This window comes from Penicillium cataractarum, assembly GCF_028827025.1.
Source record: "Penicillium cataractarum strain IBT 29864 chromosome Unknown utg000001l, whole genome shotgun sequence".
Taxonomy (NCBI): Eukaryota; Fungi; Ascomycota; class Eurotiomycetes; order Eurotiales; family Aspergillaceae; genus Penicillium; species Penicillium cataractarum.
In genome coordinates, this window is record NW_026622737.1 from 5669493 (window position 1) to 5695288 (window position 25796).

General features: G+C 50.3%; 11 protein-coding genes across 11 annotated transcripts; 7 read left to right on the forward strand and 4 right to left on the reverse strand.

The window, feature by feature from the left end:
- Nucleotides 1-720: 720 nt before the first annotated feature.
- On the forward strand, nucleotides 721-2618 carry N7496_002022 (putative MFS multidrug transporter; the record flags this gene model as incomplete). Its single annotated transcript, XM_056694953.1, has 5 exons — nucleotides 721-1766; nucleotides 1831-1955; nucleotides 2011-2123; nucleotides 2178-2307; nucleotides 2377-2618. 5 exons carry the CDS (start codon nucleotides 721-723, stop codon nucleotides 2616-2618), a joined length of 1656 nt encoding a protein of 551 aa, XP_056561682.1.
- Nucleotides 2619-3067: 449 nt separating this feature from the next.
- Nucleotides 3068-4183, reverse strand: N7496_002023 (sialidase family protein; the record flags this gene model as incomplete). The annotated part of the gene is made up of 1 exon (XM_056694954.1): nucleotides 3068-4183. One exon carries the CDS (start codon nucleotides 4181-4183, stop codon nucleotides 3068-3070), a length of 1116 nt encoding a protein of 371 aa, XP_056561683.1.
- Nucleotides 4184-4776: 593 nt separating this feature from the next.
- N7496_002024 (Short chain dehydrogenase atnD) lies at nucleotides 4777-5736 on the forward strand (the record flags this gene model as incomplete). The annotated part of the gene is made up of 1 exon (XM_056694955.1): nucleotides 4777-5736. The coding sequence occupies one exon, from the start codon at nucleotides 4777-4779 to the stop codon at nucleotides 5734-5736; it is 960 nt and encodes a 319-aa protein (XP_056561684.1).
- Nucleotides 5737-6398: 662 nt separating this feature from the next.
- N7496_002025 (non-ribosomal peptide synthetase) lies at nucleotides 6399-8830 on the forward strand (the record flags this gene model as incomplete). The annotated part of the gene is made up of 2 exons (XM_056694956.1): nucleotides 6399-7561; nucleotides 7612-8830. 2 exons carry the CDS (start codon nucleotides 6399-6401, stop codon nucleotides 8828-8830), a joined length of 2382 nt encoding a protein of 793 aa, XP_056561685.1.
- Nucleotides 8831-9942: 1112 nt separating this feature from the next.
- Nucleotides 9943-11442, forward strand: N7496_002026 (polysaccharide lyase family 1 protein; the record flags this gene model as incomplete). Its single annotated transcript, XM_056694957.1, has 3 exons — nucleotides 9943-10561; nucleotides 10627-10711; nucleotides 10773-11442. The coding sequence occupies 3 exons, from the start codon at nucleotides 9943-9945 to the stop codon at nucleotides 11440-11442; spliced, it is 1374 nt and encodes a 457-aa protein (XP_056561686.1).
- A 676-nt stretch (nucleotides 11443-12118) lies between these two features.
- Nucleotides 12119-13048, reverse strand: N7496_002027 (uncharacterized protein; the record flags this gene model as incomplete). Its single annotated transcript, XM_056694958.1, has 2 exons — nucleotides 12119-12644; nucleotides 12741-13048. 2 exons carry the CDS (start codon nucleotides 13046-13048, stop codon nucleotides 12119-12121), a joined length of 834 nt encoding a protein of 277 aa, XP_056561687.1.
- A 2695-nt stretch (nucleotides 13049-15743) lies between these two features.
- N7496_002028 (enoyl-CoA hydratase/isomerase family protein) lies at nucleotides 15744-16866 on the forward strand (the record flags this gene model as incomplete). The annotated part of the gene is made up of 4 exons (XM_056694959.1): nucleotides 15744-16066; nucleotides 16122-16232; nucleotides 16296-16652; nucleotides 16716-16866. The coding sequence occupies 4 exons, from the start codon at nucleotides 15744-15746 to the stop codon at nucleotides 16864-16866; spliced, it is 942 nt and encodes a 313-aa protein (XP_056561688.1).
- Nucleotides 16867-17317: 451 nt separating this feature from the next.
- Nucleotides 17318-18102, reverse strand: N7496_002029 (presequence translocated-associated motor subunit PAM17; the record flags this gene model as incomplete). The annotated part of the gene is made up of 2 exons (XM_056694960.1): nucleotides 17318-17494; nucleotides 17563-18102. 2 exons carry the CDS (start codon nucleotides 18100-18102, stop codon nucleotides 17318-17320), a joined length of 717 nt encoding a protein of 238 aa, XP_056561689.1.
- Nucleotides 18103-18884: 782 nt separating this feature from the next.
- Nucleotides 18885-20038, reverse strand: N7496_002030 (androgen-induced gene 1 family protein; the record flags this gene model as incomplete). The annotated part of the gene is made up of 7 exons (XM_056694961.1): nucleotides 18885-19068; nucleotides 19127-19286; nucleotides 19366-19417; nucleotides 19483-19675; nucleotides 19750-19773; nucleotides 19854-19891; nucleotides 19961-20038. The coding sequence occupies 7 exons, from the start codon at nucleotides 20036-20038 to the stop codon at nucleotides 18885-18887; spliced, it is 729 nt and encodes a 242-aa protein (XP_056561690.1).
- A 760-nt stretch (nucleotides 20039-20798) lies between these two features.
- N7496_002031 (Zn(II)2Cys6 transcription factor) lies at nucleotides 20799-23534 on the forward strand (the record flags this gene model as incomplete). Its single annotated transcript, XM_056694962.1, has 5 exons — nucleotides 20799-20893; nucleotides 20954-20980; nucleotides 21042-22357; nucleotides 22424-23382; nucleotides 23448-23534. Coding segments are annotated over 5 exons (2484 nt in total), but the record flags the coding sequence as incomplete, so codon positions are not given.
- Nucleotides 23535-24061: 527 nt separating this feature from the next.
- Nucleotides 24062-25289, forward strand: N7496_002032 (uncharacterized protein; the record flags this gene model as incomplete). Its single annotated transcript, XM_056694963.1, has 3 exons — nucleotides 24062-24153; nucleotides 24292-24346; nucleotides 24408-25289. 3 exons carry the CDS (start codon nucleotides 24062-24064, stop codon nucleotides 25287-25289), a joined length of 1029 nt encoding a protein of 342 aa, XP_056561692.1.
- Nucleotides 25290-25796: the final 507 nt, after the last annotated feature.

Consider the following 25796-nt stretch of genomic DNA (forward strand, 5'->3'; position numbering starts at 1 on the left):
AGAGGTACATGTCCCTTGCATAGCTAGTCCCTGATGTCTTAGAATACAATGTTCTGCAATGTCTTGCGTCTCTAGGGCATGCAGATTAGAGTCACGGATATACCCGCAGCCCCAGACTCTAACGTGAGCACCTTATTTGAACTTTAGTTTTCTGGGGATAACGTGGATATTGAGGATCACTCTAGACCTCCCGGCGGGATCCGATTCCGCTCAAAGCTCCAAGCAAACTGCAACTATTCGCGGGCCAACCAGGAATGAATTACCCTCACACGGATCCAGGACTTCTCCGGAGTATAATTGCGACCTGTCGCTGAATCATCCCTCCGCAGTGCGTTTAATGCGGAGAGAAGGGGGTCTCCAGATGAGTGACGCCGTCTCGGGTCATCATCCCCGGATGTTTACTCCACCAAGGGGGACCACGCGAGGATGCTGGAAAGTACTATTCATCCCCATGGTGTAGCACCCCGGACCAATCGGAAATTATGGTTGGACTTGGGGGCAATCGAAAAAAACTCCCTGCCTTGGGGCATTACACGCTCTTATAGGGAAGGATAAAAACAATACTTAAGGAGAGTCCGAACCCTCTTGAATGTTCCTCAAGATCTTCATCTTATGAGGATGATGACCCTCTCTTGGATTGGGTTTCATTTATTTATACCTCATCCCAAAACTCGTTGATTTGCTGAACACTCGAACCACTACAGGTTCTCATTATTTACTATGTCCCAAGCACCCGCCGATGATGGCGACGTGGAGAAACTAGAAGATCCCAACGAACACTTCCGTTCCCATGGCGGTGCTCCTCGCCCTAGCCATGAAGAAAGAGAAGGTGAACATGGAGCAGCCGATGGTGCCGCTGACGGTACTACCTCCCATCCATCAGACAGGAAGGAGCTGAAGGAATGGGAATGTTACGATAAACTGGGATACACATTTCCCTGGTGGAAGAAATGGGGCATCCTTACCGTCATCTTCTGTGTCCAGGTCTCGATGAATTGGAATGCCAGTTTCTACGCTAGCAGCATCTCGCTGTATGCTAAGCATTTCAATATCTCCGAGCAGGCAGCGCGTACTGGACAAATGAGCTTCCTGATTGCTTACGCCTTTGGTTGCGAATTCTGGGCTCCGTTCAGTGAGGAGTTTGGTCGATGGCCGATTTTGCAGCTCAGTCTGTTCTTTGTCAATATCTGGCAACTGCCGTGTGCTTTGGCTCCGAATTTTGGAACTATTGTCGTCTGTCGTACCCTCGGAGGTCTTTCCTCTGCTGGTGGTTCGGTTACACTGGGTATGGTGGCTGATATGTGGGAAGCAGAGACACAGCAGTGGGCTGTTGCTTATGTTGTGCTGTCTTCGGTTGCGGGTTCCGTGATAGCTCCGATCGTTGGAGGATTCGTCGCAACTTATTTGGATTGGCACTGGAATTTCTGGATTCAGCTTATCCTGGGAGGCTTTGTACAAATCCTCCATTTCCCCGTGCCAGAGACCAGATGCAGTATCCTGATTACTCGCGAGGCTCGCCGACGACGGAAGAATGGTGAGATGGTCTGGAGTGGAGATGAGCTGAAGAAAAAGCGACTCTCTTTCCGATATCTCTTTATGGTGTGGGCACGGCCATTCATCATGTTCCTTCGAGAGCCGATTGTGCTGTGCCTGTCGCTGCTCAGTGGGTTCAGTGATGCCCTGATCTTTACTTTCCTGCAGTCGTATACGCCAGTATATAAACAGTGGGGGTTCAACACGATCGATATTGGGCTTTCATTCATTCCGTGAGTCTCACTTTCATACTGAATCTTGTTTCTCCAATTAATGTTAACCTGTCCTGTCCATTAGAATTCTGGTCGGATATGTGCTTGCCTATTTCTCATTCTTGCCGTGGATACATCGCCATTGCCGAGTTCAAGAAAAAGACCCAGATGGACTTCAGCCAGAAGCTCGATTACACTGGCTGTTATGGGGTATGCTATTCTCATACCTGTTACTGTTGGCTTTTAGTTACTAACTGCTCCAAAGTTGCCCCTTTACTCACAATCGGACTGTTTGGATTCGCTTGGACTAGTCTTGGGCCGCCCAATGTGCATTGGATAGCGCCTATGATTTTCTCCTGCTTGATTGCTATAGCTAACGTAAGTAGCCCACAAGCATATTTCAGGCATGACCGATGACTGACTAGTAGTCAGTTCTCGATCTATATGGCCACGATCGATTACATGATCGCTTCGTATGGCCCATACTCAGCTTCAGCAACGGGCGGCAATGGATTTGCACGCGACTTCCTCGCAGGTGTCGCAGCGATGTACTCAGTACCAAGTAAGTTTCCTACCGTTCTGGTATCGCCATCATCGTTACTGCTATAGAATAATTCCTAACAATCGACAGTGTACCAAAACATGGGAACGACACACAGATTGGAATGGCCGTCTACATTCTTGGGCTTCATGGCGATTATATTCACAATCCCTATCTACATCTTCTATTTCTACGGACCTAGGATTCGGGAACACTCTCCTTTCGCGCAGACTTTGGCTGCAGACAGGAAGAAGGCTGGACGGAGGGTTTCGCAGTGTGGTTCTGGCGACCCCGATCCTGTGCAGCGATATCTGTCTGGGTCCTCAGCGTGAGGGTATCATTTTGGATGAAGAAGAAGTATTCTGGGGAAGACGTAAAAGCTGGGTTGCTCTACTCGAGTATGGGCCTTGTTAGCTTCTATTGTTGATTACCGAAGGGAGATACCTATCATGAAATTGACTACTGCATGGAAATACCGCAGAGCATCTAATCGCGCGCCTCATTCTTAGCTGTGCTGGTGCGGACCGACCATTTGGGATGATGTTATTAGACCATCATTGATATGGGAGCAATGACATACAACTGGGCAGGTAGAATGATCAATAAGTTCAGCATGGGTATCTGGTAGAGCATTGGTATCTGGTAGAAATATTATTTCCATTTGATAGCCGTGAAATTTACACTAACCAAATATCTATCATCGAGTAGCTATCAATCTATGGGATAGCATAACAATGCAAATCGAACGCTTGCAGACAGTGGAGGTGCGAGTATTCTTAAATCACTGACGAGGCTGCCACGTAATGCTCTTGGCAAGTGGTCCGCCGCGGTCATAAGTAACCAGGGCTGTATGATGATCGAGCGCCAGCACTCCCGGCCAGAAGCTGGAGGCGGGCGAGACCACCTGGGGCTCACTCCAGCGAATCTGGCCATTCTGGGGCGGCCCTGCGAAGACGGCTTTGATAGACGCATGCTTGACCCAGTCTACCTTATGCGAATCATCATCAGTCATGAACACCACCACCATGGAACCATCAGCAAATGCGGAGATCTGCGGCGACCCCGCATTGTGTCCTTGGCGGGGTCGGAAAACCTCATGGCGATGGTGCCATGTCGCGCCATCATCGTAGGAGATCAATGCCTCAACATTGAACGGTCCATAGCGAGTGGTTTCGAAGACCATGACTAGTGCCTCGCGACCGTTGTCAAAAGTAGTTGCGATTCCATTCATCCCGTCGCGCAAGGGGTCTTGGTCACCGTGTAAACAGACTGGGTGACTCCAAGTACTCCCTTGATCATGTGTAACAACAAGCATCGTGCATTGGTTGTTGTGTGCAAATTCTTGAGAGTAGGTTAATTGTACCTCCCCCCGTCGGCCGAGTCGCATGAAGGGCTCCCAGATTCCAAAGGGCGGGCTCTTCTCTGCTGCCTGGGATGCAAACTTCCAGCTGCGACCTCCGTCCGTGGACCTGCAGACGGTGATGCGGAAGTGTGTAGGACCATTAGGACCTAGGTCGTGATTGCGAAACGCTGCGAGGACCACCCCCGGAGCGACCTCGAGAAGAAACATGTTGTCCACATCCCCGGTCGCCCGCGTTACTTCGGAGAAGTTCTCAAAGGTGCGTCCGCCATCGGTGCTACGGGCGACACAGAGGGCATGTTGACCGTCCGGGAAACGTGTGAAGGAGGAGAGGATGGAGCCGTCGGAGAGTCGAGCCAGGCGGGGATACGTGCCATTGTTAGGAGGGGAAGAGAGCGGGCGCTCATCGTCGTGGATGAACCCACGACCGGGTAGATGGTGACCGGCTGAACCAGGAGGTTGGCCCTGGTGGTCTTGCTGGGTATGATGGCCCACGCCGAATGCATTGAGTACTTTTTGACCGAAATGTCCAGGCATCGTGATAATGGTGATATGTTGTTGTAAGAGAGAGAGAGAGAGAGGGTCAGAGGAAGCTCTAAGACGAGGGTGGATGTTACGTCATGGCCGAGCCTTGTTGGAGAGACTTTTGTGGAGAAAAGAGACGGGAGATCTGAAACATCTGAAGAAGTCTGAAGAAATGAACAGGTTTAAGGATTGTGACTTGTGTAGTGAAGCTCGTCAACGGACACGAGTCCATCGAAATCTCAAGGGAGGTACTTCTCTGTCATTCTGCTTCCCTCCTGCTCTCCAACTTCAGCCACCAAGCACATCACCAAAGACCGAGTGATCATCTTCGGCCAGAGACCACCATGAAAAGACCAAATATGGTACAAGAGGCCGGTTTCCCGACCGGATTTACGGTGTTAAGGAAACGCAGAAGATGGAGTTCGGTTTTTGCAGGAATCCAGGGTCCGGACTTATCGCCGTGTAATCTCCGCGCGCTTTACGAATGGAGGCGCGTCACCATTTGACTGCCTGGAAATTTCAAAAGTGGATATCTATAAAAGAGGGAGCAAAGGTCGGAATGAGAGTGTTTGACTCACTTCCAGCACTATTCAAACATTCACACGATGGGCTTCCTCTATTCTCAAGTCTTTGTCCGACCGATATATCCCACCCGCTCCTTCGAGGGCCAAACGGTGCTCATCACCGGCTCGAATGTGGGTCTTGGCCTCGAAGCTGCTCGCCATGTGGTCCGACTGGGGGCTGCACGAGTGATTCTCGGTGTACGAAATGTACCTGCTGGTGAAGCTGCCAAGGAAGAGATTGAAAAGTCTACTCGTCGCCCGGGAGTCTGCGAAGTATGGGAGGTCGACCTGGCTTCCCACAGTTCGACTCTGGCCTTTGGCGATCGAATCGCCCAGCTCCCTCGCCTCGATGCTGCAATTCTCAATGCAGCAGTAGCCACTCGAACCTACCAACAGGCCGAGGGATATGAACGAACTATTACCGTGAACGTGATCAACACCCTGCTCCTCGCACTCCTCATTCTCCCCCGACTGAAGGCCACTGGACAAGAGTTCCCATCATCTCAGCCCCGTTTGTCCTTTATCGTTAGTGAAGTCCACGCTTGGGTTGAGTTTACCGAATGGAAGGACACAGACAAGACTATGCAGCTCCTCTCGGATCCCAACAAGGCCAAGATGGGGGAGCGATACCCATTGTCTAAATTGTTAGAGGTCTTGCTCGTGCAAGAGCTCGCAGGTCGGACGCGCGGCACGGATGTGATCATTACCATGGTCAATCCTGGACTTTGCCATTCATCTCTTGGCCGCGAAGCGGGCTGGCAACTCACCGCAATGAAGCTAGTATTGGCGCGAACCACTGAAGTAGGATCACGCACCCTGGTAGCTGGCATCTCCACCGGTATCGAGGGACATGGTTCCTATATGACGGATGCTACGGTGGACAACACTAGTCTTTCACCATTTGTCCGCAGTGAAGAGGGACGTCCAGCTCGGGAGAAGCTTTGGAGGGAATTGTCGGCAATCCTTGAACCAATTCGCCCTGGTATCATGCAGATCATTTGAAGTGTCTTATGCGAAAATTCTCGGTATCTATGGGTCTACTCTTCCTGTTGGTAGTATCATGAAATCTCTCCTGTATTATATAGCCTTAATAAATTTTATGCATCCTTGAACCTGCGCATTCATAATGAGATCCACGTCGATGGCTTTAATCGGAAAGTTATAGATTCTGGGATACAGGAGACTGAAGTTATGGGAAGCCGATTGGCAGTCAAGAAGCTTCTGGAGATTTTCGGGGCTGAGATTCTCATGTTGGACAAACAGACATCTGTTCTATATCTTCTTTTTTTTGCTGTTGGTGGAATTCGACTGGCTTGTCCCGCCAGGGCTGCATAGTCCCTGACAGCTGCCACCACCAGGTAGTCCGCTTATAAACACAGCCGTTGAGGATGAACCACACCTTATTCCAAAGATCCCATATCTAGCGAGTAAAATAAAAACTCCTTCCTAATTACGCGCTCTGGTGGCTGTGATCTCGTATGGTCTGATTCATTAACCTGGCGGGCGAGTGAAGAATGGGACCAGTACTCGTCACCATGACAGATTCAGTCTCTAAAAGGCACACTCTAATGTACAGAATGAAAATCTACGGGTTTCTAGAAATTTCTTAGGCTACTCCAATTTTATCTTTTCCTCTTCATGTCTCATACAAACAGATAGCCGTCATGGCTCCTGTATTTCTAGACTCCACTACACTTGACGATCGGATCAACGGAGTACCAAAGCCAAGCAAATCCCAGCCCGAGGTCGAATTAGTCCTCAATGAGCGCTGCGAAACTCTTTTATTCTTGATTGAGGCACTTGATGCCCCATCTACCATCAAGAATGAGAACCCTGATGTTCAGATTCAGCGAATACTCCATCTGGCATGGGTCATCACTGTCCGTGCATTTGTCTCGTCTACAACACTCTACGTGGGACAACACTATCCTGAGGACCGGTGCTTCATAGGGGCGACAAAGGATCCCACAGGAGTCACCTCGCAAATTCATGTTGATACCTACAAAACCGTAAAGGATCTGTTCACACAGATTATCAACAACTTGAGCACGACATCATCCGAGATTCGACTCGATAGCTTGTCTGAGACAGTGGAAACTCGTGGGTTGTATGATACTCGCATTATCTACCAACGGAAACCATTCTCTGGGTCTGAGAATGATCGTACAGCCCGCATGGCTCGATCCCAGACTTGCTGTCCATATCTAATTGACAGCGTGTTGCCTGCGTCGGGGCTCCAACTGTACATTCGACGCACTGCCAGCAATTATCTCTCTGTTCGACTTGATGGGGGTATCGCTTCCAAAGATTCATCATTGGCAACTAGTCTGCTACATAGCTTCGACACGGCACTTTCATCAATTGCCTCCCAACCAAACCAGTCTATTAGCACGGTGGACCTGTGCTCGACGCACGATCGCGAGCATATTCGCAATTTTACTCGCTCACTATCACCACCACAAGATGCGCTTCTACATGATCTGTGCTTGCGACACGCAACAACAACCCCTAATGCGTTTGCCGTTCGCTCCTGGGATGGTGACCTTACCTATCTCCAACTCCATGATTACGTCTGTCAACTTGCTCACTGGCTAGTTGCGCAGGGCGTGACTCCCGGTGTCTTTGTCGCTTGTACATTCTACAAGTCAACATGGGCAATCGTGGCCCGTCTGGCAATTCTCATGGCCGGAGGTGCTTACCTTTGCGTGGATGCCTGTGATCCACCACCATACTTGAAGTCCGTCTTGGACAGAACTCGGATTCGAATTATGCTGGCCTCCACTGGATTTGCTCAACAATATGCAGATCAAGTGGATGTTCTTTTGAAGTGAGCGAGGCGTCTCTTCAGGCTCTGCCTGTTTTCCTTGATAAACCTAGGTCCCCCGTCATGCCAAGTGATCCCTGTGTTGTGCTTTTCACGTCTGGTAGTACCGGCAGCCCTAAGGGAATCATTCAAGAGCATAGGAGCTATGCATCTGCCCTGACCGATTACATTCGTGTTATGGGTATGGGACCACACTCTCGACTTTTTCAGTTTGACGCATATGCGTTTGATATAAGCAATAATGATCTTCTTGCACCTCTTATCGCCGGTGGCTGTTGCTTTGTACCCACAAGATCGCTCACGATTGAGGCATTCATGAGCGACTTGAACGATCTCGAGGCTAATATCATGTTCGTAACGCCTTCAGTGGCCGTGGAAATGGATCCCGAGCGTGTCCCAACACTTCAAACAATGTGCATTGGCGGAGAGCCTCTGTCGGATTCTGTTCTCAAAAAGTGGTTGGGTCGTGTCCGTGTGATCAATCAGTACGGGATGGGTGAAGTCGCATCTCTTTGTGCTTACAACTCTAATCTTCAGCTTGGCCGTGGAGCTGCAGTTGGACGCCCTGCTAGTGGTTCTATCTGGATTGTGAGCCCTGACACTCCTGACCGACTCATGCCCATTGGTGCCGTGGGAGAGCTTCTGATCGAAGGGCCTCATATCGCTCGGGGGTATCTCGATCATGTATCGGGTAAATCAGAAAGCTTTCTCAGTACACCTCCATCCTGGATGAAACATGTACATCCTGATCGACCGTCACACCGGCTTTATCGCTCTGGAGACCTGGGACGGTATAACCACGATGGGACTATCGAACTCATCGGACGAAAAGATTCTATGCTCAAGCTTGACGGGGCGAGAGTAGAAGCTGGTCAAGTTGAATTCGTCATCCGCAAGCACCTATCCGCAGGGGATATTGCATTGGTGGATATTCTAGGCACCGCAGATGGAGTCAGCGAACGCATATTGGCCGTCTATCTTTACCTGTCCAGTAACCCGATGAATTTTGAATCCGGATCCGTGGAAGAAATGGAATTTCGGCCAATCATGCAACGTCGTTCCGTCTCTTGTCTTACACAGACTATAAGTAATGACGTCCGAGAGAACCTTCCCCGATATTATGTCCCCAGTTTGTTCCTGCTCATTGACCGTGTGCCGCGTACTAAATCAAAAAAGACTGATCGGCGCAAACTGCAAATGCTAGGACAAGCTTATTATATGGCTCATCGAGAGGAGTTGAAAGACATTATTGTCTGGCCTGGATGGGGTTGATTGATGGAGTCCACCTTGAACGACTCGCTGGAATGAAAGTCATGAATGACATATTGATGTGTTTGTGCTTTTAGGATTTCTGTTTCCAAATTTATCGTGTATCTCGCTATGAAGAAAATCGTCAATGTGGAGTCGTAGCCTATTCTAAACACTTTATTGTGTCCTTGAACGACTTGTTCAAGACCGGTAGCGCGGTACTCTTAAATACGAGACATGTCTAAGGATCTTTAATTGGAGGAATACCTGGAATAGTCCATATTGTTTCGAGTAAAAGCGGCGGTGTGTGCAATTGTCTGCGGCTTACTTTCCATGCTGGTTGGATGATTCACTTGGCATCTTGCCTAGTTGGTCCAATCGTGGACGATCGCGGGTGATGAGATCGCAATCAATGAATGCTCAGTGTAGTGAGTCTTAGATACCTAATCAGGCACCTCGACCCGGCTAGAACTTTCTCGGGTTAACCTCGGACATTTTGCAACCTGACAAGGTGCAGGAGTTTCATACACTATGCTTGTTAACGGTCTCCTTTGTACCTTCTGCAACTGATCTGCATCATGATATAAACCGTCACCAAACACAAAAAATGTACGAGGTTTTCTACTGTGTAATTCATGAATCAAAAACGGCTGCTATCAATCAACATCCAAACACCCCACCATGTGCTCATCATGAAACAATGAAACAATATCGCTCAAATCCTTGTAGTGGGGCTAAAAATGCAACCAGTAGGCCACCCGGCGATCAGTGGGCACTTTAGTCTGATATCATTCATGGACAATTCCATACTGCTGCAAGCTCGGTCAGTTTGCAAAATAAAGTATGGATCTTCACTGCGAACCTCACGTCTACTCAAGCTCAAACAGAGCCAAGATCCACTATCATGTCTGCGCCACCCGTCTCAGGGTCGACGATCAGTTTCGGTCCGTTCATTATCAGGGTATATAGCAGGCTCGATCTCATCCCGGGGATGTGCCTGTGTCCCGCCATCAGTCTTTCCTTTGCCATCGAGGGCCATTCCTCTTTCTCTCCGGTCATTCCTTCACGACTGCTGGTTCAGTCGTTCTTTACTACTCTACCCGTTACGCTCATTTTTCGGTTCTTCTATTTCCGTAATGGCCCTCCAGAGAACTCTCCTGGCGGCCATTGCTCTTCTGGGAGCTACTGCCCAGGCTACGGGTGTTTCTGGCACTGCCTTCGGTTTTGCGACAGGAACTACTGGCGGTGGTAATGCGGCCGCAGCTGCCCCTAGCGATATCACACAGCTCACCGAGTGGTTGACCGACAGCACTCCCCGGGTCATTCTCATCGATAAGGAGTTCAACTACCTGAACAGCCAGGGCAAATGCACCGACTGCAAGTGCTGCATTCCCTCGTCCAACTCCTGTGGCAGCTCTGGTCAAAATGCTATCGATCTGGACTCTTCCTCCTGGTGTGGAAGCTACCCGACTACGACTTGTACCTACGACAAGGCCGCTATCGATGGTATCAATGTTGCCTCCAATAAGTCTATTGTCGGTGTTGGGAGTGCCGGTGTTATTCGTGGTAAGGGTCTGCGTCTGGTAAATGGCGTTAGCAATGTGATTATTCAGAATATTCATATTACCGAGCTTAACCCTCAGTACATCTGGGGTGGCGATGCTATTACACTGGATGGTACAGACCAGGTCTGGATTGATCACGTCAAGATATCCCTGATCGGTCGCCAGATGTTTGTTGCTGGATATGAGGCGAGTAAGTGGCAACCCTGGTCTATTTTTATTAGAGTGAAGATCGATATTGATTGTTGATTCTCCCAGGCGGTCGTGTCACCATCTCCAACAGTGAGTTTGACGGCCAGACGAGCTGGTCCGCTTCCTGCGATGGACACCACTATTGGACTGTGTATGTTTCCCTACCCCGATCTTAAGGCTCCATACTCTATCATGGCTAATCACAAATACAGCCTGGGCTACGGTAAAAACGACAAGGTGACCTTTACTGGAAACTACATCCATCATACCTCCGGCCGCTCCCCCAAGCTTGAGTTCAACAGCTACTGGCACGTCTACAACAACTTCTGGTTCAACAACACCGGCCACGCCTTTGACATCGGTGAAGGTACCAACGCTCTGATAGAAGGCAACGTCTTCCAACAGGTCAAGACTCCGTTCCTGGCTGACAGCTCCCCCGGCAAGACCTTCGCCGTTACCGCTAGCGACAAGTCAACCTGCGACTCTGCTCTCGGCCGTACCTGCGCGGCTAATACATTGACTTCCTCGGGTACTTTATCGGCCAGTGACGAGTCTGTCTTGTCTAGCTGGCCGAGCGGTGAGTCTGGCATTGACGTTCTGGACGCTGGTCGTGTCAAGTCCTCAGTGCTTAGCAATGCGGGTGTTGGTAAACTCAGCAGTGCTACCTCTTCGAAGAAGGCCCGCCAGTTTGACGGATGGGGCCATGCTCTCTCCTCTGCGGGTCCTGGAGCCACTCCCTGTGCGACCCCCAGTGGTGCTGCTCCCAAGTGGACCTGGAAGACTATCGGGGTTAAGCCTACTCATCAGCCTAGTGGTTTCCCTCCTCTTCCTAAGGAGAGCCACGGTGCTGGTAGCGGTAGCTTCCCCTTTGGCTTCTTCTAAGCTGCCTATCTTTTAGGGTTTTAGATGCGCAGCTCTAGTATTGGGAAACAATCTCTACGGAGTACTGGGTTGCTATCCCAACGGGTGGGTGGAATAATGGTTTTAATTTCTCTTCTTCCGGTCGGGTATGCTATTGGAGGTTCATGCATGAGTCTATTGCTAGTCTCTGTGAGGTAACATGGTTACCTGACTGGTGTATTTACTTGACATTCCGAGGTTGCTCCGAGGCGGCCTCGTCCTTCACGGTGCTGTCGGCTAGGTACCTCAGTCAATTTTTTTTGATCCATAGAGCTCGGGTATATCCTTCGTTCACACTTAAAGTGATTCTTTGGTCCTTCTTTTTGATCTCCTCAAAGCCGCCGGTCGTATAACCTGTTACGACGTTCGAGAAGTAGGTTCAACTCGCGGTAGGTACTCCGCCGGCCCGGAAGACCGTTTGTGGGGCTCGGGATTAAGATAGGCATAGCATCGAAAACAATGGCTAGTCGTGCTAGACCAGCTGCCTATTTCAGGCGCCTATGCAACGCTCCGGTCCTCGGAGATTGCTGGCCTCCTGAGTGTAGAGCTTTCCCGCTATCGAGGATAAGCGGGGACAGTGATGGCGAAATGCAGCGGGCGCTGCATGGTTGACGGAAAATTTCGCACGTGGAAATTGCTTTCCTCTGCGGTATGATCCTCATTGGTTGTATGTCCAACCGATGGGATCTGCTGGGATAAATGCTCCTTGCATCTCGCGAAAGTTGTGCATCTCATGTTCTCCCTGAGCCGGACCAAGCTGGTCCGCCCCAATGGTGAACCCGGCACTTGCATCTACCGGGAGCCAGTTGGAGGTTCGGCGGGTGCTTCCATCTGGCATTTCTAGGGTGGTCGGGTATTCTTCTTCTTCCATGTGATGTGATGAGTGTGCATAGGCAAGTCTATCGGACATGGTGGCGTGGGTGTTGGGGGAGTCGGGGGACCGAGACGATTGCATGTCTTCGCTGTCTTGGTCGGTCTCCCAGCGGCCGAATGAGGCATGGCTGGGCTCCGGCGTACCGCACGGATCGGAAATAGGTGACCCTGGGAAGGTCGGGAAGGCTGTGGGTTGCACGGACGGAGTCATAAAGAGGGCTCGTTGAGTGGCCATTAGGGAGCTCCACCGTTGTCGCTCTGCATCTTGAGCTAGTGGATCGGGATATAGTTGTTGTTGATCATAGATAACGCTGGACAGGTTAGTATTGCACGAAACCCTCAATTCCACACCGTGAAGCACTCGGTGGACTCCGGAAAGGAAAAAAAAAAAGGGATTCAGTATTTACCTCGCGTCCTCCCAGTTCTCCCACTTGCCGCCAGCGGAGTGGATCGTCAGGCCCGCCTCCACCCACGATTGCGGATACCGCTGGGCCTCAGCCACTTTGGCGAATTCGGCATGAGCATTATTGTTCCAGCCCAGCTGGTCCACCGTCCATGGCTCGAGATCTCCTTGCACGGCAAAGGGGAACTGATTATTTCCGGCCATGAGGCTCGGATGGAGCTCCTCGTGGGCCACGATGGGTACCAGACCCTCCGTCTCGTGGCTAGGAGCGTCCGTCACGCACCAGGGCTCCAGTTCGTATGCAGAGGCCATACTTGCGAATCTTTCTGGAGGCTTCGAGGTTGGGAGAAGCTCAAACAAAAGTGTGCTCTGAGAAAACAATAGCGATGAGCGAAAATGAAGTTATTGGCAATCACGAATAAACTCGCGCAAAAGTATAGACTTCAACGCGTTGCGATCTCCACGCGCGAAGAAAAAAAAAACCAAATTCCCCGCAAACCTGGGGACATCCTGGCCGACGGTTTTTTAAGTAGAAAAAAGCAAACTAAAAACAAGAGGGCAAAAGACTAAAACCGAAACTCGAAATTGCGGAGAACATGCAAGCGACCTGAGAAAAAAGCTCCGAAGCGAACAGCTCCAAGCGGCAAATTGTAGCCGTTGCACGCACCGCATGATCCCTGGAGAAATACTTTGAATTAACCGAGTTTCTCCCAGCTTTCCCCGGATTGTGGCCCACGGATCGAACCGAGCTTGGTTCCTTAACTTCTTCAACAAGACGCAAATTCGATGCGCCAATCGGTGCATTCCATGGCGGGTTCGGCAAGAAGATGTTTTAACCGACCATCACCCCCCGCAAAGCATGAGAAACCAACCGAAGGGGCTGATGCGGAGTAACCGTTGATCAGGGATCATCAGGAACCCCAGAACGGCGAATGGACCGCTGAGACCGGGGAAATAGAGAAAGAAATAGCCAGTGGGCGCATAAAGTGAGCGCATAGAGTGACTAGTCACGTAATCTAATATATTGAAAAGGACTGCCCCTTTCACGATTCGAACCCTCAACCTCCAGCTCCCTCTGTACTTCCCTGTGATGCTCCATCGCTCCCCCATAACGCCGAAGACCACTTTACCCGGCATCAACCCGATACCATCCCCAATAATAATACCCCTATAACACCTTCAAAAGAATTCTTTTTTTTATTAAATTAAAAGGTACAGTATCCTGTTCATATAAAAAGTACTCTATAATTTTTCCAAAAACAAAAGAAGAAATCGGCGAGCGAGGGGGATTAGCTCGCTCGCCCACTCTCCCCCTTAGGGTGTGCCCGGTCATCCGTGGAGTCATGCTCGACATCGCATAACTACCAGTCAACCATATTTCCCCTTCATTTTCCTTCACAAGGGCACACCCTTGGCCAACCAGGTGGCGACCAACCTGGCTGACCAACTAGGCCATGTGAGGGGGGAGATTACCTGGAAGAACTTGAAGTTAATGATAACTCTCGTTGACCTCACAACTTTTATTTCTTTCTGGTATGTATATCATCACGTTTCCAGCTCATGCTGCTCATACATAAAACCATTCCCTCCCTGTATAGCCTCGCATGCTCCTGGCCCGTTCACGCAAGGTACGTTCCACCTCCACGCGGAGCAGAACTACCCGGGGCCTGTCGATCCGCTCATGGTGGAACGAACCAGGAGATTGCAGGCATGCGCCACGAGGTCTGTTATTGTCCGGCCATTTATCAGTAAATGCCGAGCGGGTATAATGACCTGTATGGTTCTGGAAGCCCTCTGCGCTTAATACTCACGTTGGCGGATGAATAGTCGGTTGGGCCTCTGCAGACAGGATAGACCGACTATTGAGGATATGCCCTCATAACTCGGCATTATCATATTGTATCAATTTTTTCCTAGACTCGACCTCGCCCACTGGAGTCTTGCCTAAATCTCTCTAGATCGGACAGGCCCACATTTGCCAAGGATAATTATACTGTGGGGTCTTCATGAATACATTCGTAGAAGAGATCGAGAACGCTTTTGTGGACCTGAATTAACCATATATCCATGGGACCTTTGCGGGTATTTTGTGGATTCACCGTCAACCCAGAACGATTAGTGGATTCTTATAGTGGCCGGCTTTTCACGCCACTTGAAGCAATAAATAGCTTCTCTTAAGCCACTGTGGCTGGATCAAATCTTTGCACTACATGAGCTAGGCTCTAAGTCTTTTGCACTACATGAGCTAGGCTCTAAGTCTTTCATTGCAGTGGCTGGCATATACCCAGTACCTATTCGCTCGTGCAAATAATACATTTCACTGACTTGCCCTAAATACCAAAGTTGAGATCACGATGGGTACCCTGTACATTAGTCTTCAGTTTTTCAATTTAAACTTCCGAACCATTGCATGGAATGTAAAATACCTTGTGCTATATCTGTATACCCTTTTATCTGTAGTTACCCGGTTGCGTGTAGCTCGGGCGTGGGCATAGGTATGTTGGTTGAATAACGGGTCGAATAGCCGAGTTCGGCAGCTTTAACTGACTGATATACATGGCGGGGGATTCAGAACGTCGCCTCCACACTACAAGAATTCAGGCGATCGCTCGTGCGGGGAAAGTGGACATAAAATTAGTGCATCTCGCCGTTGTTTTTGTCCTCTTCAAGAAGCTACATTTTCGACAAGGTAATGTATTTATGCCGCTGAGTGCATCTACAAAGTAGCATCATATATTATAATCCCTCTATATATTATAATCATCGCCCGGGATTTACTCTAATCTCGTAGTCAACTATTCTCATCGTTATTGTTGATCGAGTGATCTTGCGGGGTCCCCATGCGCCACCAACCGAAGCCGAGGTCGAACATCCATCTCCTTGCCGAACACCATCTAAAAGCTCTTGTATCCCCAATCAAAACAATTCAAAGGAGAGGAGAGTATTCATGATTTAACAGCTTATCTATTCCTTTCTCAACTAGAACAAATCTTCCCATTTACACACCATGATCTTCGACCCAGCCCCCATCGAGCTTCCCGCCTCGTACGAAACAGTCCCAACCACAGGCCATGTCAAGGTCTCGCATCATCCAGCAGGCGCACCATCAGTGACTCCAGTCATAGTCGTGACTCTTAATCGTCCCGCCAACAACAATGCCTTTACTTCACAAATGGTGCACGATTTCGAAAAGTTCTTCCCCATGTTCGACGTCGACGAGCGGGTCAAGGTCATTGTCTTGACCGGCGCGGGCAAGCTCTTCTGTGCGGGTGCAGACTTGGATATTGGCTTTAGCAGCACCCGGGAGCGTCCGACTGATCATCGTGATGGGTATGTCGACGCCTGCATAACTTCAATAAGGATCCCAGGAGCTGACGGATCTTAGTGGTGGACGTGTTGCGTTAGCCATTCATCGCTGCCGCAAGCCTACTATTGCAGCTATGCAGGGCTCTGCCGTCGGGGTTGGAATGACAATGACACTGCCGGCTGTCATTCGGTGAGTCCTCTGGTCTATCTTTAGCAGATGAATTGTTCGATACTAACAACCTGTCGCGGCAAGCATCGCCTATGAGAAAGGAAAATACGGCTTCGTTTTCGGTCGCCGCGGCATCATCATGGAGTCCTGTTCCTCATACTTCCTACCGCGCCTGATCGGCTTCTCGAATGCCAGCTATCTCGTCAGCACCGGGGGTGTATTTCCACCAAACTCGAAGCATTTCGGTGACCTCTTCAACGAAATCCTGCCCGATCCTTCGCAAGTGCTGCCACGAGCTCTCGAGCTGGCCACGGAAATCTCGGAGAATGTGAGCCCGACGTCGCAGTATCTCAATCGTGCGTTGATGTGGCGTAATCCCGGGACCGCAGAGGAGGCTCACCTGCTGGAATCGGCTGTTATTTGTCACGCCTTTGGATCAGAGTATGTGGCAGTCTTGGTGCAGCCAACTGGTGAGGGTTTCTTGTTTTGCTGACAATGAAATAGGGACCAGAAAGAGGGTGTAAAGGCCTTCTTTGAAAAGCGTAAACCGACTTTCCGTGCAAATCTCGATGATAACCCACCTGTTAATGTGCCGTGGTGGACTGAGGTTGACACTGGGCGTAACCCGAAAGCAAAGACCCCGTCGAAGTTGTAGTTGATTAGATTCTTGTAGAACGCTCGGGTGCTTGCTATAAGACCAAACTGATTCAATGGAATCTCCAAACTTAAGAGTCTAATACGAGAATATCACATTTGTATTTGGTGTTTGGATTCAATGTATGATGTCTTCGGGATAATCTTACCGAATTCCACTGTATTGCGAACAAAATCTACAAACCATACTTTCGAGTATCGCAGAGTCAAAAAAACGGTTAAGAAAAGAAATGGGAGCTCGTTGATGGTGATACCAAAGATAATTTTGAAAGTACAGTGTAATCTCCCGGCTCGCCCGCGTCGCTAATGAGGTTGAAAATCAAAACACCGATTCCATAGAAAAGAGAAAAATGCCCTGCTTGGGCTAAAATCTGCCACGAGGGGACAGTTTAAATCGTATGCACACAGAGAGAGGAAACCCGATGCCCCAGGTGTTTTCAAGAAAAGCGAAATTAGACGATAAAGTTACGGCGCTTGCGGTTGTAGGCTCGCTGATCCTTGAGCCACTGTCGGTATCCCTGCACACTGCCAATCTTCTCGCCGTAGTAGTCGGGGACGGGGTTCGCAATCGAGTTGGTAGACGGGTCCACACGGAATCGCTTAATACGGTCGAAGAACTCCTTCTCTTTCTGTCATGGCGGAAACACAGCATTAGTCGGGTGGTTAGGCTTTGATAGGCTGTTCTCAAATGACTTACTGTTGCCACAGAGGGCTTATACCGGCGGTAAACCAGGCCCCAGACACCATTGCCAACAGCTGGACCAACCAGCCAGCCGACAGCACCACAGGCTGCGGTCGCCATGCCGAGAACGACGAACGGATCCAGACCCATGACCTGAGCACCCAGAGACTCCAGATCCTGCGCTGAGAGAACCTGCACACCGGCGGTGGTAGAGACGAGGGAGCTGATAACCGAGGATGCCAAAGAGTAGCGACGGCGAGAAGCGCGGAGCTTGAAGAAGGAATCCCAGTCCAGCTTCACCTCATTCTTGCTCGGTGCCGCAGTCGACTGCGTACGCAGACCGGCTGGGCGGTACTGTGAGATGGTAGAGGGCCGAGCATGAGGCCGGAGGTCTTGGTTCTTGACGGCACACGACGGACGAACAACGGTCGAGTGGAGGCGCGCAAGTTGCGCCGAAGCTCCTTGTGAGCCGAATCGGGAAACGGGAGAGGAATGGGCGAGAACATTGGCCGCAGAGGAGCCCATGCGGCCGGTGAAGATTGAGCGAACAGACATGCTGACGAGACTGGAGTGTATCTTGATCGCCGCGGAGTCGTTGCAAACCAGAGATTGCGTTGTTAGCAAGGGAAGTTGGCCGCCAGGGAGCTGCCCGGAACATGGTTACGTAAGCTGGACCTGGGCCCGAGGTCCATCCAATCAATGGATGCGATGAAAACCTATCGACGATCTTGTAACATCGATCGCACTTTAGATACAGCACAGTAGGAATCTGTCATGTTTAAATTTTTAGGGTAGTCAAACATGAATTAATTCCCGTAATGGGGTGCTTCTCCCGTTGTAGTGTGACCAAAACGTACTGAATATATCTATGGTCTTTGGTGTTCGCGCACAGATCGGTAGGTACCTAAGGATCGAATGAAAATATATATAGCGGTAATGATTTCGCCCAAATCCCTACCTAGCAATAACAAAAGGGACCAAAACGAATCAAGAGAGCATGACATTCGCCGAAGGTGTCGCCGAGTCAAGCAGTCTCGCAATTTTTAGAGAGGCACCAAGTGACCCTTGCTATAGGAATGAAAAACCAACATGGAAAAACCAAAGGCAAACAGGCTTAATAGAAGACAGATGGTGATAACGATGAATCCTTCTTGGTCATTGAGGTGGTCATTTCATAAACTGCCATCTTCATAAAGTATGTACATAACCTGCGACTCTATATTGTGTTCCACCCATCACTCTTCCAAGATACTCATAAACTTACCTGGACACATATCTTGACGCGATAGTCACCCACAGTACACCGTACTCATCGGTTCTTATCTTAAGCAATAAGTTTAAAGTGTCTCCTTTTTGATATCACCCGGGCGAGACTGAGGGGGCAAACCATTACCAAAGCCATTTACACGACCATGCAGCCACTTTAAGGTGATGGTGCTTGAAGCCATCACAACGGCACTCATCGAGAACAGGCCAACTCGTCCCGAAGTGGACAACTGTTCGAAGATGGGATACGGGTACCTTCAGCTAGTAAGTATAGTCATAGCAAACGCTAGTCAATAGTGTCAGCTGCTCTTACCATCCGTTGTTTGAGAAACATTGCTCTACCCAAAACCAGTAAGCGAAGGCGATAACGCTGGACAAACCCAAAGCGGGCAAGGCAGGAATTGTCCAAGGTGGAGAAAGCAACAGCAGATCCACCAACATCACGATGGATGGGACTGCATGGAAACCGAGATCTGTCGGCAGGTTTTAGTGTCCGTTCCCCACCGTTCTCGGCATGAGCCGCCATCTATGCAGCTAGTCCTGTCAACTTACCAGCATGTAAAGGAATGACTGCCCAGTCTGGGAGCACCAGACGCTCATCGATCTGAAAATTCGCGCATCTTCGGTTAGATGGGTCAATCGGAGCGAAGCAACTGTGTCTCCACTTACTACTCGGAGACCCCAGTAGAGCACGCTAATTAGTACTTCCATAGGAGCACAGCACACCGACAGCAGGTTCTTGATCAAGAACAGCCGGCGCGAGAGAGTCACATCGGCAAGTAAGGCAACAATGAAAGTCAGCGTCGAAAGGCTGAGACCGATGACGGTCAAGTACTGGAAGTGCCATCCATATGCCTCATTCCTTGAAATTCGGTTAGCTATGTTTAAATCCTGAAGCAGCTAATTAACCTCTCGCTCCAAGCGAGCAGCACTTACGCCTGGTTTGGGTTCTCGTGCATGCTTTGGAAGGTCGGTTAGCGCCGATTTTTACGTAAAGAAAAGGCTTGCGAGGTTTCAGAAAATATATCATATCAACATACTATTTGAAAGACCATAAGAAACTCGCAAGACCCGTTGCCTACCCAAGTTAGCCATGGACCCTTGACAGATTCACTAGAAGTAGAACCACGGGACGGGATGGACAGACATGAACCAGAGCAGAGAAACCCCTGGAAGGACTGGGCCACCGCTGCAGTGGATGATGGATAATGTGTGAGTGAGCCATTTTCTCGTGGAGGTATGTGCGGATGAGGTAAATTAATTGAGTTTGAAAATTGGCGTCGGAAAGAACTAGGGGACCAGGACCAACCTGACTGGGGAAGGCGGAGGCTATCGGGCCCAGCTAGGCATCCGACCGCCGCTATGATGAGTGTCATGTGACCGGCAAGCCGCGGCATGCCGCCTCGGACTGCGGGTTTTCCCGGATCCCGGCTGATTCATCCCTTATCTTTCGCTTCCCCACACTTTCCCACGCGTGCTCCAAGATACGAATCTTCTTTGCAATTCGTGCTCAGTTGCTTCGTCCTTTGCTTTCTGCTCGCAGGCTGCAGTAGTCGGAGCGAGTGGGCCATTCCTATACCCCAGATTTCTGACCCCTGCTAAACTTGGCCACGTGGAATTGGTCTGCAGATCGTCGCTAGACTAACCGTTCCCTGCATTTTCCCCGGCAGATAAGGTGAACAAGCGTCTGCTATTGCTACCGCTGTAGCGGGACCCTGCTTTTCCTCGGGCACATCTCCCTCCCACACCTCGATGTGCTTGTATACTAGGTGTGGGTGTCTGGTCGATTATCGTTTCGTCGCAACCTGGGGCCAACACAGTTGTAAACGCCGGAAGCGCATCAATCGCAACTTGCTTGTTCTGTGAAGAGCTAGAGCCGATCTCGACGTGTGTGCTCTGTATGGCCGTGGAACAGAACCTTCAACCCAGTGGCTCTCACAAGCCTATCACTTTTCTTCGATCGTCTCGCTACCTGTCATCTAGACCAGGTTGCCAATAGGATCGACTTAGAGGGTGCAATGCCTCGCCCTCGACGACCTGGCGCTCCAGAGCCTAAGCGAAGGAGCCGAAAAGGATGCTGGTAAGTACATTCCGTGCAGGAAAGAGTCGTTGTATGTCATAAGACTAACCGTTCGTCAAGGCCATGCAAGGCTCGCAAAGTCAAATGGTAAAGGAAGCCAATATGCCTCTCATCGTCGTATATCCAACTAACGCATGAAACATCGCAGTGGCGAAGAAAAGCCATCTTGCCTCAATTGCCAACGACAAGGAGAATCATGCGACTACAGCGTTCGCCTCAATTGGGGTGGCCGCACCAAGCGGCCTTCCGTTGATTCTCCGACTTCCACTTCGAGGGGATATGGGGGTACGCTGATTGGCTTTGCTGAGCCGATGCGGACCAGTGCCATTGACTCGGCCGATGTCCCCGCATCAATACCATCAGGAAACAAGGCCCCTGCAGATGGGTTCATTAACTTCAGATCGGGTGACCTCGGGTCCCCTGGAGCCCTGTCGCCTAATAGCGCTGCCGCCTTCGGTGTCTTCGACTCCCCAAAGCCTCAAGTGCTTTCAGAGAATGCGATATCACCCCCTCAAGGAGAGGTTCAATTTCCCACAACATGGGCAGAGCATTCTCCCGTAACCCCGGCTTCATCGGGGTCCATGTCACAGTACTCATTTGGTCAGACCTTCCATAGCTCATTCTCTCCGGCAGCAGACCAGGGAGTCGGTCTTCGATCTCTTTCTGCTTTTGCATTTCACTCAAGCTCGGTATCGCAGCCGGTTTCCTTTCTTCGAAATTCAGTGGACATGACAGGTCATCCATCAGATGCATCGTCCCGTCCAAGTCAGATTGATGCCCAGATAGCCACAAGCCGTTCCTTGCCACATGATGACCATGGGCTGAGTTTCTTATTGAACGACCCTGCCGGACAGGATAGCCCCTCTCATAATCTGACAGGCCACGGTGGAGTTTCAGCATTGCTGCTTCCAAGATCGCATGCATCCTCCTCTCCTGGTCATGACAGGCATACGCCTGTATCGAACCATGCACCAAGGTCCGAATCGCTTCGTTCATTCCATCATTCTGAAAACCTGTGCACTGATTCCAGGGACAGAGAAAACGATCATCCTAGAAACGAATCCCTCGCCGCTCAATGTAAATGGCAGGCCTATCTGACCAGTGTGACCGATAATTATGGTTTGGACAGCGGTCGTCCAGATCGGGATCTGACCTTGAATAATGATCATGCTGCTATTGACATCAACTCCGCCGTTGACAAAGTCAGCTCACAAAGTCGAAATGGTGAATCCCTGTCTCCTACATCTTTTCCCGGCGTCTCCGGTGTGCAAAAGTCCGGCTTTAGCGGGTATTATGCGTCTCCAGTTCCCATTAACATCCCTCGATACCTGTCCCCTCTTCCTTCATCCTTGCTGAAGAACCCAATAAACTTGTTGTATTTCCATCACTTCCTCAACCACACGTCGAAAATGCTGGTTCCACACGATTGCGACAACAATCCATTCGTGTCAGTGCTACCGTCGAGTACGTTTACCCTTCCCTTTGTCTGGCGGCTGTACCGTCTTGGTTTCTCTCATGCTAATTGAGCAGTGGCAATTTCCGACCCCAATTTGTTGAACCTAGTTTTGGCATACTCGGCGAGCCATCGAGCACGTTATCTGGGACATGCGGAACCGGCCACTCGAATTGCGCATTGGGTTAGCGATGTCTTTCCAGCCTTGCGGGTTGCTTTGGAGGCATCTAAAGAGGAAATTACCGATAGCCATTTGGCTACGGCGATCCTGCTCTTGTCGTTGAAGATCGTTTGCCCTGGGACCTTTGAAGTCCCTATCCCCTGGCAGAGTCACCTGAAGCTCGCCCGAGATCTGTTCATTGCTCGTAGCGATCGCATCGCAATGCCTGGGAATCGAATTGGCGCTTTCTTCGCCCGCTGGCTAGGATATATTGATACCATGGGCGCGCTTTCTTGCCGCCAAGCAGGTCCGCCATTGATGTTGTACCACTCCGTTCTGGCAGAGTGCTGTCGTCCTCAAAGCCATGACGAATACTGCGTTGACTGTTTCACTGGGTTCAGCCCCCGCACTGGATTCTTCCTTCTCAGGCTTGCCCAGCTAGTTCAGCAATGTGACAACGAACGATTCGACGATATGGGTAACTTCCAACGGGGCTGGCACCCTTCTGCAGATATCGTGATGGAGGCCCAGGCTGTGCTTGGCGACTTTGATGACCTGAACGAAAGAGTCCATGCCGACCCGGACCATCATCTTGGGGTTGAGGGCGATGACATGATGGCCACAGAGGAAGCCTTTCGCTGTGCTGGGCTGCTCCACCTTCACCGACGAGTGCTTGAATCTTCGCCTGATTCATTTCCCGTGCAAGATGCCCTGCGTAAGCTTGTCGGGGCTTTGGATCGTATGCGACTTGGGGCTTCGACCGAAGTGTGTTCACTGCTTCCACTGTTCACTGCTGGATGTGAGTCGCGCGATACCACCCAGCGAATGAAACTGCTCAATCGTTTCTTCGTGCTAGAGAAGTCCGGAATGAAACAAGTATGCCCCCTCCCCCAAGAACTCTTGTCTGCGGTTTGATGTTGAAGTCTGACACCTTGAAATAGATTCAAAATGCTCGGCAGCTGATGCAACACTGCTGGGATGACAACTTGCCGTGGATTGCTCTGGCTGAAGGGGAGTTCCTCGGGTAAAATTGGATGGTTCTCGAGTGGTCAATATGAAACCTCTATTTTTGTTGCTTGCTCGGTCCTTCCCCGATGGATTGTGACAGTGATCGCACCCTGGATGTATATGATATCCTTCCACCTGGAACTTTTCAAAGTATATACTCTCTTTTCATGTTAGCCATGTTGCATTGACACCTCTCGATTGTCTCTTATCTCTGATCTCATTTGATATCAATTCGTGGCATCTCATTCATCTCTTCAGACGCAGTTAGCAAAAGAAAAAAAAAAGGGCAGAGCCTTTGCCCGAAGGAGAGATTGCTCATCCACGTGATGGGCACTCTCGTTATCCGCACGCACCTTCCCATCAGTTTGATGCTATTCACCTCTCTTCTTTTGAGGATCAACCCGTTTTCTCTCTTTTCTTTCCTTTCACCCATCCCCGCTCAACCTCTACCTCTTTCATCCTCCAACTCCATCTCCCTTTTCAAGTTCAAACTCCCAACAAGCTCTCCTCGGCCTTGAGTTCATCAGAACGAAACGCTACCATCAACATGGACGACCCTGGAATCACCATGCCTTTGGTTACCTCTTCCCTCCTGGATCAGCTGGTCGAGTTCGAGTTCCCGCTGCTCCAGCCCTTCCGGTACGTTCATAAACATGTTTATTCGTTATACTCGAGCTCTTGCATCCGAAAGCGATGCTTTGCCTTCAATGCCATCACTGAATGTATCGAGGCGCCCGATTTGGGAAATAAGTGTCTTCTTCTGACTCTTTGCATTAGTTACTCGAGCACCACTCCCGCCCGGTTCCACTCTGACGGTCCTATCATTCGTGAGGTATGTGCCACTATCCAGAATCATTGCTCTGCTCGCTGGACGGCACTGATTAATTAATTAGGGATCGCCAATTGGTTTTGATTTGGATGTGGCTGAAACCAAGGACTCTGCCACCGTTGAGGACTCACACCAGGCCAATCCCCTTGAGACCGAAAAGTCTTTTGGTCTGTCCCAGCGCAAGGAGAATGTCCTGCCGGCCAAGCCTCCCCCATCGGTTGTAAACCCTTACAACCAGTGGCTGAGATGGACCATGAACCGCCCCGGCGTCTTTAACAGCCCGGAGGAGGAAGCTTTGGCCGCCCAGTTCGGGGCAAGCCGCCATGATCTCTACAAAGGTGTCAGTGACAATTCCTTTTTCCAGTGGGGCCTGCGGTATATGCCAAAGTCCGGCGACGAAAACGCTTTCCGCACCGTGTTGATCGAGAATCTCCCTGACACCGTCACCCTCGATCAAATTCTGACTCGAATCCGCGGTGGCGCCATCCTCTCGGCCTCTCTGACAGACACCAGAACCATCACTGGCTCCCCTACCGCATTGATCATTTTCCTTCACAATAGAGGAGCATTGAACTTCCTGTACCGCGTTGCGCGAGAGGGCTTTTATATCGGATTTAGCCCCGCGCAAGTTCGCCCCGTCCCGACCCCGACCTACCGCACCGCGACCGACTTGGAGAATCAAATCCGCCGCCTTGGTCATAGTCGCTGCCTGGTGGTCCGCACTCCTTATATCAAGGAAATCAGGGACGAGGTTCACCGTGTGCTGAGCCAGTCACGCCTTCGCCATTACGTGGAGTGTTTCGGAGAACGGGATCTTAAAGGCGAAGTCACCGTTCAGTTCCACTCGATCAAGATCGCCACGGTAGCCTACCTGGTGCTGGTTAGGGACCCCAAGTTTAAGGGGCAGTTTGTGAAGTTTGGACCTGACCCGTGCGCCATGTTTTGATTCAACAAGTTTAGGTGCGCCTTATGAGGGCTTTGTCCATGCCAATCGGCAGGCGCGAACTGTGGAGCAGACACAGAACCGAGCAGACACAGAACCGCCGGGCATGATAAGTCCTCATGGGCGAGCATCTACTATCGATATTCAATGAGATGTTTTCAATTTGATATTTTTGCATTCGTTGCAAGAAGTATGTATTATGTAGAGCTTCGGACGAAAGCAAAGTAAATCCAGTAGTATCACTAAATGGCTCGGAAATGTTCCCCGCGGGGTAGACGGGGCCGCCCGATGAGCTGCACTGAGAACACTCCTTAGCCTACTCTCGTCACAGGAATAAACAGAACGGTAACTGGAGGAACATAATTCAGAGTGCGACTATTGTAATCGAAATGGCACATTAAACTCCCTGTCAACTACAACATCACTCGCTGTGATGTGGAACCATCGATAAATTGTGTCTAGGCGGCAGCGGGAGCAGCCGAGACTCCGTTTCATTGTGTTCGAACTACC